Source organism: Fringilla coelebs (genome assembly GCF_963513975.1).
Source record: "Fringilla coelebs genome assembly, chromosome: 4".
Taxonomy (NCBI): domain Eukaryota; kingdom Metazoa; phylum Chordata; class Aves; order Passeriformes; family Fringillidae; genus Fringilla; species Fringilla coelebs.
This window is the reverse complement of record NC_140032.1, coordinates 71,303,706-71,319,421: the sequence shown is the minus strand read 5'-3', so window position 1 is coordinate 71,319,421 and position 15,716 is coordinate 71,303,706. Positions and strand designations below refer to the sequence as shown.

The following is a 15,716-nucleotide window of genomic DNA, read 5'->3' as shown; positions in this document are numbered from 1 at the left end:
AAGATTAGTAGGTTTAAAAACTAACCGATAACATCTTTGTAAACTTGGAGTCATTTCTTTAAAGCCCGCTGATCCTTCCAGCCTGGATTTTGGAGCTTTCCTAGAGATCCAAGAGAGCCAAACAGGACGATGGCATCTGCCCTGAAAAATCACCCAGGAGCCTCAGAGTGCTTTCAGCTGCTCCCGAGGGAGGAAAGAGGCTGATGTTTGCCAAGGCCCTGAGGGGCGTGCTGGGATCCTTCTCCCTGCTCCCAGCCGGATACACAGCACACGGCGACGCTCTGCGCGTAACTTATAATAATCACCGGTTTTATTTTTAAAAAATTACAATAGAAAAGTACCTTTAAACATATTTCCAAAAGCAGAGTAGACAATGTGGAAGCTTCTCTCCTCTCCACGAGACAAAGTACAGGAAATAGTTTGCTAAAAGAGTTAGTCCGTCGCTTGGGAACGCTGGTATCGTTCTTTTTGGAGCCGCTCTGAGGTTTGTCTTGGATTGGATTTCTTCTCACATCACTTTTATCAGGCCCATGTTTTACAGAAGACCCCGACGGGACAGTTTCTGATGGTGAAAAACCCCATTTTTTCATCCCCCTGTCCCACCCTGACGGCCAGAATCTCAGCCATCCTATTTTAGCCCACCCACAGGACAACAGGAAGGAGAAGGTGATGATGTTTAACGAGGCCACGAACAGCTGGGAAAAACCGGCTACGGTGAGGCCTGGGCAGCAGCTGAGCTCAGTGTTCCCTGCAGCTGGAGTGGAGATGGGGGAAAGGCAATGGAAGGAGAAGTTCTGCACCTCCCTTTGCAAGAAACCGAAACTGATAGAGCTTTTGGGTCAGTTTGCCCTCTTCTTTTTCCAAATTCCTCCTGGAGCAAGAAGGAGAACTAGTATGTCAAGCAGTCTCTCTGCTGGTACTCTATCTCTGTAAAGGCTGTTGGCAGCCTCCCTTCTCGACGTTGCATGTGGAAACGTGGGAATGCCACGCAGGGAGCAGCTGGACCAGCTTAACATTGGCACTAAAACCACAGGCCAGGCCAGGCCAGCGTTTCAGCGTAACAGGGAGCCCCTCAGGACTCATGTCCAACCTGGAGGAAGCCGGCAAACCAAGGATCTGTTGGTAAGTGTTTTCATACAGCAGTTTACGTTGCCCGTATCAGCTTGGAGCAGTCATGGCAGGAAGAGGAGGAGGAGGAGGCAAATTGTCACCTTGCTACATGTGTGGGCTGCCCGCCCATCCCTGATCGAGCTGTTGTACCCCACGGAAGCTTTGCACAGCAGCTATGAACACAGCCCCAAGGTAAAAAACACACGGGAAGGAACTTCCTGGTCGTCCTGCCTGCTGGTCATCTGGTGCCACTGGGCAGAGAACAGTAATACTGTAGTGTCTGCAGACGCCTTGCCAACACAGCCAGAGCACAGTTCCTGTGCCAGGGGAGCACGGTTCCTACGAGCCCGCATGGTGTGTGTCGGCGTCCTCGCGCTTGTGAACGTCGTGCCTTCCACGTGCAGCTGCCGGGGCCAGGGGATAATAAGACTCTTCTTTTACACACCTCGAAAGTCAAGCACAAAACCTGTGGTCCGACCCGGTGTAAGATTGTCCTCTTGAGGAGCTTTGGTACAAAAATACTTGCTCTTGTTTTGGTTTTTTTCCTTTTGCTTGTTTTTTTTCTTTTTTCCTTTCTTTTTTTTTTTTTTTTTTTGTAGTCTGCTTTCCTATGGTTCCATTTGAAAAGCCTTTTCAAACACTACAACAATGCCTGTCAAACCATGCTTTCGGGAGTAACACACTCTTCCTTACAAATATACAGTGTAAAAGAGGAAAATATTATTACTAGGTATGTTTTTCTTTTTTCTTCTAGGAGAGCAGATGTGTGATAGAGGCTGTGGGAAAGTCTTGGAGGAATCCAAACTTGTGTGAGGTTTTTTTTCAAGCCTGAAACAACAAAGAGAGGTGTTTAAAAAAAAGAGCAGCTATGATGGAGGAAAAAGGGCTGTGGTTAATCTCTCTTCCTTCGTGGAAGGAAGGAAGCAAGGTGGGGAGGGGAGGGAGGTTTGTTTTGGAAATTCGTGTCAGGACTGTGCTCTAAGGACAGTTGTTTAGCAGGGAAAGGGCAAAGTGGGACCTGCCTGCAGGGAGAGTCCGTAGCATTCCTGGCACAAAGAACCCCCCTGATCCCACTTTGTTCCTCCTGCAGGCTGCAGCCCCCCGGGCTGGAAGTGGGAAGCTGGGAGTAAAGTGTGACTTTTGCAGTTACGAGGAATTCAGTCTCTGTTGATCCAAGGCAGGAAGCAAGGAGGGAGATGAGATTAGCGGGGTAATTCAAAGCCGAGAGGCATTCCTTGGCTGTGGAGACTCTCACCCCAGATAACAGCAATCGAGGGGAATGGCAGAGCCATGGTTCTGCAGGGCAGTAGCTGGAGCAGCCCCAGAGCCCTGCCAACCTCAGGGCCTGTTCCTCAGGGATATTGCTTTGACTTCCTCACTCCTCTGCCCCCTTCCCAAAGCAGCCGGGCCCGCAGGGTGGCATCCTTACCAGCACACTGAGGTCCTGTGGAGAGCACATCAACCCAGTAGCCACCTTGGAAGACTCCATTAATACCCACAAGACTGACTGTAGGCCACCATCACACACCTGAGACCTGTGGGAGGACAAGCGGAGAGTGAGGGGCACTGGGGACTGAGGTCAGTGTGCTGTGGGCAGGGGGAATTCCACAGGGACCACAGTTGGCACGTCCTGAGGGCACAGCTTGCAGTTTAGTTGGGCCAAAGATGGTGCTCAGTGCTCTCAGAGGTCTTTTCCAACCTAACTGATGGTGGGATTAGCCCCGCCAAGATGGGCTCCAGACAGCAAATACAGACAGATGCAGGCAGGAGAGCCAGGCCCTCAGCCAAACCCTCTGTGCCCATCCCAGCTGGAGGAGCCTGGAAGGGAAACAGGAGGTCCCTGAGCCTCCATCCTCACCACCCACTGTGGCTCCTGGGCTGGTGGACCTGCATCAAGGGATTTGCTCCTCTCCCCTTCCCAAAAGCATCTCTGCTCACATTTTATCTGGAAGCATTGGTGTGTTGCATATTTTGGAAGAACCATTGGTTCCCAAAGCCTCGCTACTCCCTATTTTTATCTGCTGGGCCTAAAATAGCCGGTGAATTCTTTATGGATCCAAGTCTGGGGCCGGCTGCAGCCAGGGCTGGGCCTTGTGCCCTCCCGGCTGAGTGACCTCGTGGCTGCAGCACAGGGCTGCAGGTGCCAGGCAGATGGGCAGAGCAGTCACACGCGAGCACGGGCAGCTGATGCCAGAGCTTTGGATCCACTGGCATTTCTCCACAGGCGGGTGTGGAAGCAGGAGGCTTCCCAGCAGGGATTGTTCCTGGCTAGGATGGTCCAGGCAGGCTGGGATTGCAGGGCAAGCAGTGCTCGGTGTCCGCCAAGGCTCTTTTCCCTCTTCCACGTGAGTCCCCTTTGTTTATTTATCCACAAAGGCTGAAGTTATTTGCAGAGCGTATCTTGCAAGGCTTTTTCCATCCAAAGAGGTCCCAGATGGAATGGGATCCGTCCCTCCCTCCTGCTGGGCAGCCGGGTGCTCGGTAAGGCTGTGCTTCTTGTTTTGGCAGCCCGGGGTGGTGGGGCTGGATAGTTCTCCTTGAGGTTTGATGAGGTCATGGTGTCAGGGCTGCCTTTTCCATCACAACACCCCCTCTGGCATGGTGCCTTTCCCTCCTGCCCCAGGACACGTGGGAAAGTGAATGGTGGCACTCACAGCCCCTTCTGGGGACAAGCAGGGAACTGGGGTGTCTGCTGAGAAGTGGCCACCCTCCCGAGCTGCTGGAGAACACGGGAGTCACAGTGGGGGGGCTCAGGGCAAAGGTGGAGGTGGTCCCCAGGTGGCACAGAAGGATGGGACAGTGGCACTCACCCGGCATTCAGCAGAACTGACGGGACTTCCAGCCCTGAGAACCAGCCTCGGAGGGAGGGAGCCAGCGCATCTGCCAAGGCAAGGGGGACACAAGGTGAGAGAGAGGGGGTGGCTGCCCACCCTGGCAACATCAGGCTGTGGCTGGGATCCCTTTGCCTGGGTTTTCCCAGGCACAGTGCGGAGGGAGGTTGGAACACCAGCGGTACAGCTATCCCAGCTCCAATTCCAACAGTAATACTGAGGCTGAGCACAGCCCCTGGCAGGGCTGCTTCCAGCAGGATGGAGCTGGGACAGCAGCACCATGGTCCCACGGAGCAGGAGTGAGCTCATCCTTCTCAGCTCCTGCAAAGCCCGTTTGAAACTGGGCGGAAAACATCAGATGCCAAAATTTGGCGCGCAGGCACTCAGTGCTCTGCCAGATAACTCCAAGCCAGCCCCACCATCCATCCTGCAGTTCCTGGTCCCGCTGCTGTCTGCAGGATCCACCGAAGCAGCTCCAGTTTCGATAGTGGCACCAGTCTCCAGCCCCCACCCAGCAAACCACAACCGGCAGCTGCACAGGAGGATGGGAAGGTGCCACCAGCACCCTCCCCAGCAGGCTGATATTTCACATCAGGTAATATTGCTTCTGTCTAACGTCAGGTCTCAGCCTGGGTTTTCCCAAGGGACCCTCAGAGCTTCCGTACGCCTCTGCTTCCTTGGCTGTGCGCTTCCCTGAGCAGGGCAGGTGCTGCCTGTTAGCAGTTATTTGACAAGGCAAGTACGTAGCTGCAATAATATTTACCAACGCTCTTCCTATGAACAGCAGGGTCCAAAAAGCTGGAGTTTCATCCAAAGGCTGCACATGGTTTGCACACTGAGCACTTTTCCTCACCCTTCTACTCAAACCAGCCCCTGGCTGCTCCAGCTCTCAGTGATGGTGGTTCTGGATAACCTGGCTCAATCCTGGTGGGCCAAGGCCCAAAAGTCTTTTGGATGCAGTTTATCTTGCAAATCTATTTCCATGTGCTTGTTACCTCCTGTTCATCACTGAGCTGGAGCTGGCAGCAAGGAGCAAAAGCCAGGGTGCTGCCCAGCATGGATGTTGAGAGGTAGCTGCCCTTTCTCCCCTTGTGGAAGGGGTCCTTTGCCAGCATCCCCATGATGCTGCAGGGCTGGCACTGCAAAGAAATCCTCTTCCTCTGCCATTTCCACCTCTCCCCCTCTTTCCCCCCTGCTCCTCTCCCAGGCGGATGGTTAATTTTTAACAGCCCATGCTGCCATTGGGGGCCAGCAGCAGCCGGCAGAAAGCGCTTGTGACGAGGCAGCACCTCGTCAATAAAAGATGGACCCTCCATTTGCGCTTCGCTTCCCTCTCCTCCCCGTGAGAGCTGCTTGCCTTCACACCCCGTGAGCAGCACATCGCATCCCAGCCACGCTGCAGGGCAGCCAGGGGTTCTGGAGCCCCCATCTCACGCTGGCAGCCGGATGGTTCGGTGCCAGGAGTGACGGACACGGTCCAGACCCTGGGAGCATCCCCAGCCCTCCCTCCTCCCTCACCACCTGCCCCCACCACAGGTACCGGCGAAAGTAGGAAGGCAGAGAGAGGAGTCTGGGGAAAGACAGGACCCTGCCAGCGTTCAGCTCTGTTTGGGAGCCTTCCCTGACTCTCGGGGAGCGGGGAGTGAGTGCCTGTGAGCCGGGCAGAGTTAGTGGTGCGGCGGGCACCAAGGGGAAGGGGGGCCGGGGCAGGCGGGGCGGAGGGTGAGCGGTGGAGGCGGATGGGTCGGAATTACCTGGGCGTGCAGCGAAGCGGGGTAGGTGAAAGCAGGAGGAGGTAGAGCAGGTGCTAATTCCGCTGGGTACAGAGGGTACGGCCCCCACACTTCAGGGCTACTGGGATAAAGTGCAGGCACTGTGAGCTCATCTGCAAGAGAAGAAGAGGGAGAGTTAATGGTGACCAGAGGGCTGTGACCCTCGATGCATCCTTCCTTCTCCCCTTGATGCAGGAGCAGAGCTGGCCCTGGAAGAGTGAGATGCCACCACCGAGAGCCGGCTCACAAAGCCAACACAGCATTCTCCCACTGGGATAACACGGGGTGAGCAATGCTATGGGGGACATTGCTCAGGAAGCCAAAGCTGGGCTCCTTGTCTCCAGGAGGTGTAGTAATCCCAGGGATTCAGCAGAGGAGAGTGTGCAGCTCATGCCCGTGTGCAACAGCAGGGTGAGGAGCCGGGGTCTGCGCGAGAGAAGCTCTTCCATAGGCGGAAATGGGCACAGAGCGCTCACAGCAGTGCATCACCCGGGTCTCTCCTGAGACCTCATCCTGCTGGCTGTCACCTGTCCCGGGTCCTCTCCTTTGTGAACCCCCTAGCATGTGCCACCATGCAGCAAGCAGGTCCCAACGCTTCCAATGAGCCCTGGTATTCCCTTTGGCCTCCCCCTCACGGTGTCCCCGCTCCTTCCAGCCCCTGGCGCAGGGGGTACTCACAGGGCTCCCGGGCGATGAACTGAGGTACGGCGGTGGGGAGAGGGGTGCTGGGATTTGGGGTGCCCACCAGCTTGTTCTTGGCCATCTTGGTGTTGGCCTTGGCAAACTCCAGCCGCAGCGTCTGGGGGATCTCGGGGTCGAAGCGGATGCCCTGCGGGAGGGAGGGAAGGAGGGAAGGAGGCGCGGCGGGTGGGCGAGCACCGCCGCGTGCCGGCCCCGCAGCAAAAATAACTCCCCGTTATTTATGGGCTTTTTCAACTTGCAGCCCTGAAATGAGCTAATTTGCCGGGCCCCGAGGCGGCTCGCATTCCTCCGGCATCTTTAGCATCGGCACCATATTTGGCAGTCGGCATCCCGCAAGGCCGAGCTCTTATCCACAGGGATTAGTGGAGCCAAAGAAAAAGAAGTTTTACGTTGAAAATGAAGAGAAGGAAAAAAACAACCCCGAACCAAAACTCAGGGAGAGCTGGGAGGAATTGGAGGATCAGCTCCATACAGTAGTTCTGCCTGTGACTATTTTCAGGTAATTTAACAAGTTGCTAAAAGAAAGTGAAATTTGTTTTTTTCTTTTGCAGACTTAGCTGGGATTTTTTCCTGCTGAATAAACAGGGAATGCTCTTTCTCACTTGCATCTAAGGCTCGAGTCCTGAGTGTTCAAGCTCTCCTGGATGGCCCTGAGAAAGTGAGAGGGATGCAGCCCCCCAGGAGGGAGGATGCAGCTGAGAAACAAGATTGTCTGGAGGGATGGGGATGCCATGGGGCTGGCTGGCATGGGAGGTGCACATCCTAGAGATGGAGGAATTCAGAGAGTCTCTGGGGACAGGGAAACAAGGGGAAAATGGAGCAATGGAGCGGCTGAGCCGGGCACACTCACGTTGAGCGCGTTCTTCGCTGCCTCTGCCTCGGAGCGGCTGTCGAAGCTGACAAAGCCCACGGGCTGTGGAGGAAGGACAGGAGTCATCAGTCAGGTTCCTGGGGAGCACAGAGGGGACCCCCTCACCCCAGGGAATGGTGGGATGGTTGCACCATTTGGAGCAGCTCCTACCTGCTTGGAAGTGAGTTTGATGAGAGACCCTTCGTACCCCTGCAAGGAAAGGGTTAAAAAAGGGAAAGGATTAAAAAGGGTTTTTGGTGGAGATCCCCACAATTAAATAATAGTAACTGAATAAACTGACTGAATTAGACTTCAGATCCCAGAAAGTGGTTTGGGGCCATGGGGCTGGGGCAGAGGTCAACCCCATGCTTTCAGCCCCCTTTTCCCTCCCCACTGTGATACCTTAAAGGGTCTGAAGAGCAGGTAAAGTTCCCGAGGCTTGATGTCCAGAGGCAACCCGCTGACAAAGAGTGTCCTCACCTGGAAAAGAAGAAAGGAGGTTCCTGAGGACCCTCTCTTGTTCCTAACTTGGGGATACACTCTGCTCCCTGTAGCCAGAGGGACAATAAAGCCCAAGGGGAGCCTCCTGGGCAAACAAAAGCCTTAAGCCAATGTGCTGGTTTTGTATCACGCTTGAGTGATGCTGAATTTTTGGGAGGGGTGGCCCCATCCTTCATGTGGCCATGGAGGAAGCTGCTAAGGCACTATGGAAAGGTAACAGGGATCTGTCCTCACCCCAGCAGTCCTCTCCAGGATAAAAAGCTCACAGAATTCCAGCACCTTCCTACCCCGGTCTGGCAAACAGGATTTCTCCCATCATCCCCAGCAGATCCTGGACTCCACAGACAATGCCTATTGTCTCAGTTTAATTGCAGCAGCTCATTAAGGACTGGGGGAAGCAAACACCAGGTCTTCCTCCTGGAGGAAAGGCCCTGGTTTAGAGGGGGCTGGATTTAAACAGTTTGTCCCTGGTTTGTAAAAGTCACCTTTTAAGGGGTTTTAACCCTTTTTGGGTGGTTTTAACGTTGATCGTGGTGCAGCATCCTCAAAGCTGGGATGTTTGGCAGTAATTCTGCTCCCACCACCCTGAGGGGGGGATGTGGGGCTCCTCCAGGACGGGCAAACCCTGTGCTGGAATGGTTTTTGCTTTACAACCAGCTTGTAACCGGGAGAGCAGCGTGGGGAACTGAACCTGCTGTTCCTCTCCTCATCCCCAAAATCTCATCCTAACACTTAGGGCTGTAGAAGGGGAAAACCTCGATGTATTTTATTTAATTTTTTTGGCCAGGCACCCTGCCTACCCCATTCCCTGGGAAAGAGACATGGGAAACAGCCAGAAACAGCCAGCCCAGGCCTATTCTTTTGCTGACATTTCTTCTTTCTCTTGCAGATAAGCTATCTCCCCCATCTCCCAGCCTGGGAGCAGCAAACATTCCTGCTTTGTGGAACAAAACCTCTGGCTGACCTATATCTATTAAATAACAAAAGGTACTCAGCTGTTTGCACACAGCCCTTGTGTCAACAGCCCCGGTGATACCCATCCTGGGTGCCAGCATTATCATCATCATCACCATCATCATCATCACCCCTGCGGGTACCAGCATCCAGGCTGGATGAGATCAGCAGGGAAGGGCTGTCCTCACCCCTTCCTGAGCCAGGCCTACAGGCAGGCACAGCCTGGTAGCCTGTGCCCTCTATTGGGATCATCCCTCAGAACTCCTTAGGGGACCCCTGCCAGCTTCCTGCCCGTCTGCTGGGAGCGGGGAGGGATGGAGCATCCCAGTGTTCAGTGCTGCCCCATCGCCCAGTGGAGACATTGCCCCAGTTTCTCCTGGCAGGGGCTAGGGAGAGATTCACCTGGAGGATCTATCTCCCTTTGTGTCCATGAAATTCAACCTAAAGAAAGCAAACTTTTCCTTTCCTAGGCTAAAAAATACTGGCTTTCAGACAGGTCCTCCTGAGCACGGCTGCTGTCCAGGGAATCCCAGAGAATCAGCTCTCCAGACACATCCACTCTCCCAGGTGGGTTTACATCCTGAGCATCCCTGCAGGGTGTCCCCAACTCCCCCATCCCTGGAGCCATCCCTGGCTTCCTGCCTCTCTCCCTTGGGAGCTTCAGGAAACACCAGGGACCAGTGGGAGGGACTGGGGGGAGTGAGGAAACCTGCTGCCAGTTTGCATCCCTGAAATCCAAACCGTGCATGCCCAAGCCTGCCAGACCATTTGTCCCCAAAGCCACGTGGGAGAGAGACAGAGATGAAAGATCCCAAGGAGCCCTCCGAAATTCAGCCCCACGGAGGAAGGGCTTCTCTTCTCTAATGACTTTGTTTTCTTTGCAAGTTCAAACGCGGGTCGGCCAAGTTTGAATCTGTAAAATTATACAGCAGCAAGAGGGAGAAGGGCTCCAAAAGATCTCCCAGCTGGATTCCAGCCCCAAAAGGGTTTTTGGGGCCCAAGGGCAGGGGATGGATACGAGCTCCTGGGTGCTCCCCATGTGTACCCCGCAAATGCACCCAGCCCCAGGGATGTTGGAATAGATCCTACATGAACAGCATCCTTTTGCTGGGTAACGAGCAGGTGGGACTGGCAGAGCAAGGGAGCATCCTTGGGGATAATCCCAGCAAGCTGCACAGATACCCTTTTGCCAAAGGAAAGATTCTAGACAGAAATATTACTCCTGCCCTTAAATGGAAGGGGAGCTTTGGCCCACAGGGAGCTGCTCCAGGTTTTTTTTGTGCTGAGAGATCCCAGGGATTCAGTCCCCATCCTCTACCAGAAACACTCCTAGGGTAAAATCCTTCCCTGGAAAAAAACAAAAAAGCCTTATCAGAGAAATTGCCAGGCAGCAGGCACATATCTGTTCTTCCACAGGGAAGAATTACTCCTTCAGAGAGGTGGATCAGGCATGGCATCTACTCCCAAGGATGTCATGGGACAGGGCCAGACTGACAGCTCTCCAGCAAGGATTAAAGGGCGCTGGAGCATGGGATTCCCCCAGCCTAAATCCCACTGTATTTTAGAACAGCCTGAGCTGTTTCAGTTCTGCTGTATGAACATCTTTCAGTTTCTATGTGGTGGAGCATTTCTCCATCTCTCCTTCTTCCTGAAATCTGGGGTGAATCCAAAGATTTTTTACAAGTCAGAAGTGCCAATGTTTGCTCCGGGAGGAGCTCAAAGGTGACCACCCTGACTTCCTTTCATGGGGATGGCAGCAATGGGACTGCTCCAAGTCCCTTTCCACAGTCCTTCTCTGCTCCTGCTGCTGCACCCCACAGCTCCCAAATTTCCCAGGCCTGCTGGATCCTGCCTATGTTGCCTCACTCATGATATGTCCCCTCCTGGCTTTTTGTTTTCCCTGCAGGAAGTTTGCTCTTCATCTGTGCTACTCTCCTCTTCCTTGGAAATCATCTCCATCCCCCTTCTGGTCTGTCCCTCTCACCTTTGCATCCCACCATCCCAGTCTGTTGTCCCTGAAATCCTGCATCTCGTCTTGGGCCAGTTTAAGGGATGCTGGAAAGGATCTGTGGAGGTTTGCTGAGATGGTCAGGGCTGAGGACATGAGGCAAAGACCTGGGTCAGGCAGTGACTGGGGTCTCCAGAGCCTGGATCAAGGATGACCCCGGCATGGAGAGGTCCATGATGGAGCACCAGCAGCCCCTCCTCCTCCTCTTCCTCACATGAAGCCACAAGCCAGGTTCATCTCCTGCAGGTAAGGAGGCACCAGGGGGGGCATTTTCTTGCCCTGGACCCCCATCACATGGCAGTGCCCGGAGGGATCCAGGGTGCCCTGCCAGCACGGTCCCGGTCCCCTGTCGTGCCCTGCCCTGCCCAAACCAGCCCCGGTAAACGTTAACAGGCCGTGGGGAGGCGGGAGGCGTCCGGGTGATTCATCCACGAGGCATTTAATCGCCTTCTTCAGCCCAGCTCCCATCCCTCGGCCGTCCGTGCGTGCGTGCGCCCCTTCCAGCGGGGCTCGCTTTAATTCTCCACCAGCCGATGATCCGCTTCACTGCCCGCCGCCGGGGAGGCACCGCATCCGGCGGCAGCGGGAGGGCGACGGCACGGGGCTGCCATCGAGCCGCGCAGCCGGGCCAGCCGGGCTTCCCCTCCCTTTCCCGGCAAAGCGGGGTGCCGCCTCCCCCGCGGCGGCGGGGTGCATTCCCGCCCCGCCGGGATTAGTCCTGGCATAAATAGTCTCCCGGCTAATGGAGCGTCTTCCTCGGCTGGGTTTAGATTGCCGGGCTGTGTGTACGCATGCCTTGAGCCCGCAAAACTCCCCGACATAAACAAGGCTGAGGCCGAGGGACGCCGGCTCCTCCGCCCCTGGGATGCGGGAGGAGCGGCACGGATCTCCGGCCTCGCCACCCGGAGCCGCTTTGCTGGAAAATCACGGTTCTCTCACGTCCGGTGAAGGACGGGAGCGGAGGAACAGCCCTTGGGGAAAAGCGAGTCCAGAGCTGCCGGGGCTGGAACGAGGAAGCGGCAGAGGAAAAGGCAGTGAGCAGCCAAGGGAGCAGATGGGGGATTGCAACAGAGCGGAGGAGCGGCGGGATCAGGCGCGGGTCACACTCGTCCCTGTCCCGCCTGGAGCTTGCTCCCAAACCCTCCGGACCCCGCACTTGAAGGAGGAAAGGAAGCAAGAGCACGGGGGATGCAACGCAGGGGCCACGGGGGCAGATTTTATCCACTCTCTGGGCACATTCCCCCTAGGAAGCATCCCTGGGGTACCCTCCCCATGGCACGGCTCCCCCGGGATGAGGGATCTGGCATGGGATGGGGACGAGGGCCACGAGCCGGGCTCTCCGCAGCCACTCCGCTACCAAATAAGGCCTCCGCCGAGCCTTTCACATGCCGTTCTCGCCCGGCCGAAGTGACGTGACCGCCTTCCCAAATTGTTCTGGCTCCTCCGTGGGGAAGCCCCTGGCCCACAGTTCCCCTGAACGGGGGGGTACAGGCGAGAGGGATGGGGAACCCACCCGGCTGCCAGGAGCAGAGGGGAGGAGCGGGCATGAAGTGGGGGCTTCTCCCACCGGGCAGCACCCTGAGTGACCTCGCCGGGATGGGGGCTGCCTTTCCTTCTCTTCTGGGGGAACAGGAGGCTGGAAGGCAAGAGCCGGGAGGGGGGAGGTGAGGCGCAGTAGCTGGGCAACCCTTTCCCTGCGCTTGAGCAAACAGCACCGGCTCCTCCAGCCTGGGCTGGAACAAGTCCTGCAGGGAAAATACCTGCCTGGCACCGGAGCAGCGCGGCTGACAGGCAGGAAGGAGCGGGCATCGCCCACCTCGTGTGTCCCCGGCACCTCCCAGCAGTCCCCTCCGCGTATTCCCCATGTCCGGGATCACAGGGTCAGGGGGTCCCCAAGGATCAGCAGTGCAACAGCCAGCCCCGCGCCCTCCGGATCCGCCCGGGAGCGGAGCGAGGGCTGCCCTTTGCCGGCACGGTGCGTGGTTCCGTGCTTTTGGAAAAGGCAACAGGCCTCCATGGGTGTCACCCTCTGCCATGCCCAACAGAGCCGCAGCATCATCTCCCACACACCCCGCAAGGCCTCCAGGGGAAAAAAACTCCCCTTTTTTTAGGAAACTTTGGGAAGTTTGAAGCCAGAGCCGCCTCTGGAATAAGCAAATGAAGGCAGGCGGCGGGGGGCGGTGGAGCTGAGGCCATTGATCCCAGCGCTGGCCGCCAAGCAGGGAGCCCAGCAGGGAGCTGCTGGAGCAGCCCAGCCGGGTGGAGGGTAAGGAGGAGGAGGCGATCTCAGATCGGAATCTTCCCGCTCTCACCCTCACAAAGTCCAAATTCCCATCTCAAGGTCACGGGCAAAACCAGGAACTTTGCGGCTGGAATGAAGAAAGCCGGCTCTCACCGTGGCGGGGTGCGGGGTTGGTCTCCCGTGGGGACGGGAGCGTTTCGGACATTTTTGGGGTGACACCCGTGGGAAAGAGATGCGCGGCCGCTGGACGCACGGTACCCACGGGCACCGGCAGCACCAGGCAGCGGCAGCGGGACCGAGGGGAGCCTGGTTTATCCCCCTCGCCCCCCGGGGAGATCCGTGTCTCGCGTGGGGCTCCCCGCGCCCGCAGGTTCCCTCCGGCGAAGCGGAGGGGCGTTTGCGGCGAGCCCCAGGGGGATGCGGGCGGAGAATGGGAGCGTCCCGGGGAGCGGGGATGCGCTCCCGCCGCTCGTCCCTGTTCCCCCCGCAGCAGCCCCGGGCACCGGGAGCCGGCGGGAGCCCCGCGGCGCGGACCCCCCCCCATCCCGCGGGGGTGCGTGGGCACCCGCGGAGCGCAGCTCCCGGGGACCGCGGGTGGGGAGGGGGAAGCCGGACCCCCTCCGCCCCAAATCCCCGGTATGTGTGTCCCCCCAGTACCTCCTCCTCGGGCAGGCTGGTGTCGGCGGGGCCGCCCTCCCTGTCGGCGGGGACGCTGCTCATGGTGCGACCGGCCAGGCTCCTCGTCCCGCCGGCGGCAGCCGCGTCCGGGCGGGCGGCGCTGGGGGCTGGTCCCGGCGGCGGCGGGGGGGCCGGGGCGGGGCGGCGCGGCCGGGGAGGGACGGGGCGGGGGCGCGGCGGAGCGGCGGGGACGGACCGGGCCGCGGGGGGATGGAGGAGCGCAGGGATACCGGAGGTGGGCCATGGGAACACGGGGCACAGTGCCGGGAACATAAGGCTGGGGCCACAGGACACGGAGTTGGGAATACAGGACAATACTGGAGACACAGAAAGCAGTCTAGGACATGGGGTTGGCGATACCGGATACAAGGCTGGGGACACGGGGCACAAGAATGGGGAGAGGGACGCAGTCTCAGGGACATGGGACACGGGCTGGGCAGAGGAGACATAGTCCTGGGGACACAGGACGCAAGATTAAGGATACAGAACACCAGGCTGGGGACAGGGGGCACAGTCCTGGGGACGTGAATGCATCAGGGCTATGGGGCAGAGAAGGGGACAGTGCTGGGGACACCCAGTGTAGGGCTGGGGGCGGTGGAAGGACCAGTGGGGGCTCATCACCCCAACCAGCCCCACCTGGAGGCTCAACCCCTCCCAGCCCGGCCTGAGAGCTGCATTTAGGCTTCATGCCTAGGCTGGGCTTTAGCTGAGCCTGGCATTCGTTCTAGAGCTCGGTGTCGGGTCTTGGCAGCCCCGCACAGCCCCAGGGAGGAGGCTGTGCTCCCGCAGGGCTGCGCTCGGCTCCGCAGCAGCGTGACAGAGACCCTGGGGTGGGGACCAGCAGCTGTGTCCAGCCCAGGTGCTGCCTGCTCCCAGTGCCCGGGGCCGGAGGTGACGCCGAGGACATCCTGCCCGGGACACAGGGCTCCTTCCCAAGGGGCGCCTAAGGTCACCGCGTGCCTCTCTGCGCCTCAGCGGCCAAAACAGACCCGGGCAAAGCTGCCCGCCTGCCCTGCCGGCTGCCCAGGGGACACAGCCCGGCCACCCACAGGTTTGCAGCCTGCCCGCAGCAGCGATTCACGGGGCAGAAGCTCTCGGGCCGGGAGGGAGGTGGAAATGAGCTGCACCAGATGGATTTGGGGGAGTGGGAAGTGTCTGGCTACAAGGGCAGCTGGCCCCAGAGGGAATCTAGAGTGCAGGGATTGATGTAGTCACCCAAATCTGCTGGAGACTCTGGCTTTTGGGGTAGATTTTCAGCAAGGGGAGAAATAGAATTTGAATTCAGAGATGCGTTTTAACTCCCTTTGTTTTCCCCCTCCACAGGCATCTGCACAAAAAGCTGTGGCTGGACAGCGGGTGGGACAATCCTCACAACCCTTATTTGGACTCAGCCTTGGGGAAGAGCCGCAGCTCCCCAGCAGTGCTGCAACCCAGGTTGGAATCACACACCGGGAAAAGGGGAGGTTTGGATGTTTTGTACCCATGAAGGTGGACTTGGGGAGAAAATCCCATTTGCCCCAGCAGATATTGCTTCCTTGCCTTGAAACCCCCAGTCCCAACCCAAATCCCCATGTCCCACCAAAACTGGCGTTCCTCTGTGATAGTTGCTGATCCTCTCCCCTCTCTCCATCTTTCCTACAGGAATTTCTGCTACATCCATGTCCATCAGTGCCGGGACACGACGCTGGACTGTGTCACACAGGGATAGAAGGGGCAGTTGTGAACAGCGGGGGACTCTGGCAGGACGGCTGGGAAGCATGGTGAGTCCTGAGTCTCCAGTGGAACGAGTGGACAAGGTTCAGCTCTGCTCTGGGTCCGCGGGGAGGGAACCCGAGCACGAGCAGCCTTCGGGGGAAAGAGAGGAAGGTGGCACCGGGTCCGTGGAGCCTTTCCCACCCCGGGTCCCGCGTGGATCCGGGATGCGGGCCGGGACCCCCGAGGAGCGCGGGGTCACACCGCCCTCTGCCGGCGCGACGGGACAGGAGGCGCCGGGGCTGTCCCCGCCCCGACAGCGCCTGTGTGACCCAAGCACCGCACCCCGCACAGTGCAAGGGCTGCGGTCCCCTCG

The 15,716-nt window shown here is 57.9% G+C and overlaps 1 protein-coding gene across 2 annotated transcripts; it reads right to left on the bottom strand.

Annotated features, from left to right (window-relative positions):
* Window positions 1–288: 288 nt before the first annotated feature.
* Window positions 289–13,740, bottom strand: RBPMS (RNA binding protein, mRNA processing factor). 2 transcript variants are annotated; one of them, XM_084204623.1, is made up of 9 exons: window positions 13,628–13,740; window positions 7,668–7,745; window positions 7,437–7,475; window positions 7,266–7,328; window positions 6,392–6,542; window positions 5,696–5,826; window positions 3,921–3,990; window positions 2,540–2,645; window positions 289–1,938 (listed from the first exon to the last, which is right to left on the bottom strand). In XM_084204623.1, exons 1-7 carry the CDS (start codon window positions 13,688–13,690, stop codon window positions 3,928–3,930), a joined length of 588 nt encoding a protein of 195 aa, XP_084060749.1. In that variant the 5' UTR covers window positions 13,691–13,740; the 3' UTR covers window positions 289–1,938; window positions 2,540–2,645; window positions 3,921–3,927. The 2 variants fall into 2 exon arrangements, with proteins under 2 accessions (XP_084060749.1, XP_084060750.1); XM_084204624.1 differs by lacking the exon at window positions 5,696–5,826.
* Window positions 13,741–15,716: the final 1,976 nt, after the last annotated feature.

Coding starts and splice junctions, on each gene's coding strand:
- RBPMS (XM_084204623.1), bottom strand. CDS start 13,690: ATGAGCAGCGTCCCCGCCGACAGGGAGGGCGGCCCCGCCGACACCAGC. Junction 7,476..7,667: donor TGCTCTTCAGACCCTTTAAG/GTATCACAGTGG, acceptor CTTTCCTTGCAG/GGGTACGAAGGGTCTCTCAT. Junction 7,329..7,436: donor TCAAACTCACTTCCAAGCAG/GTAGGAGCTGCT, acceptor CTTCCTCCACAG/CCCGTGGGCTTTGTCAGCTT.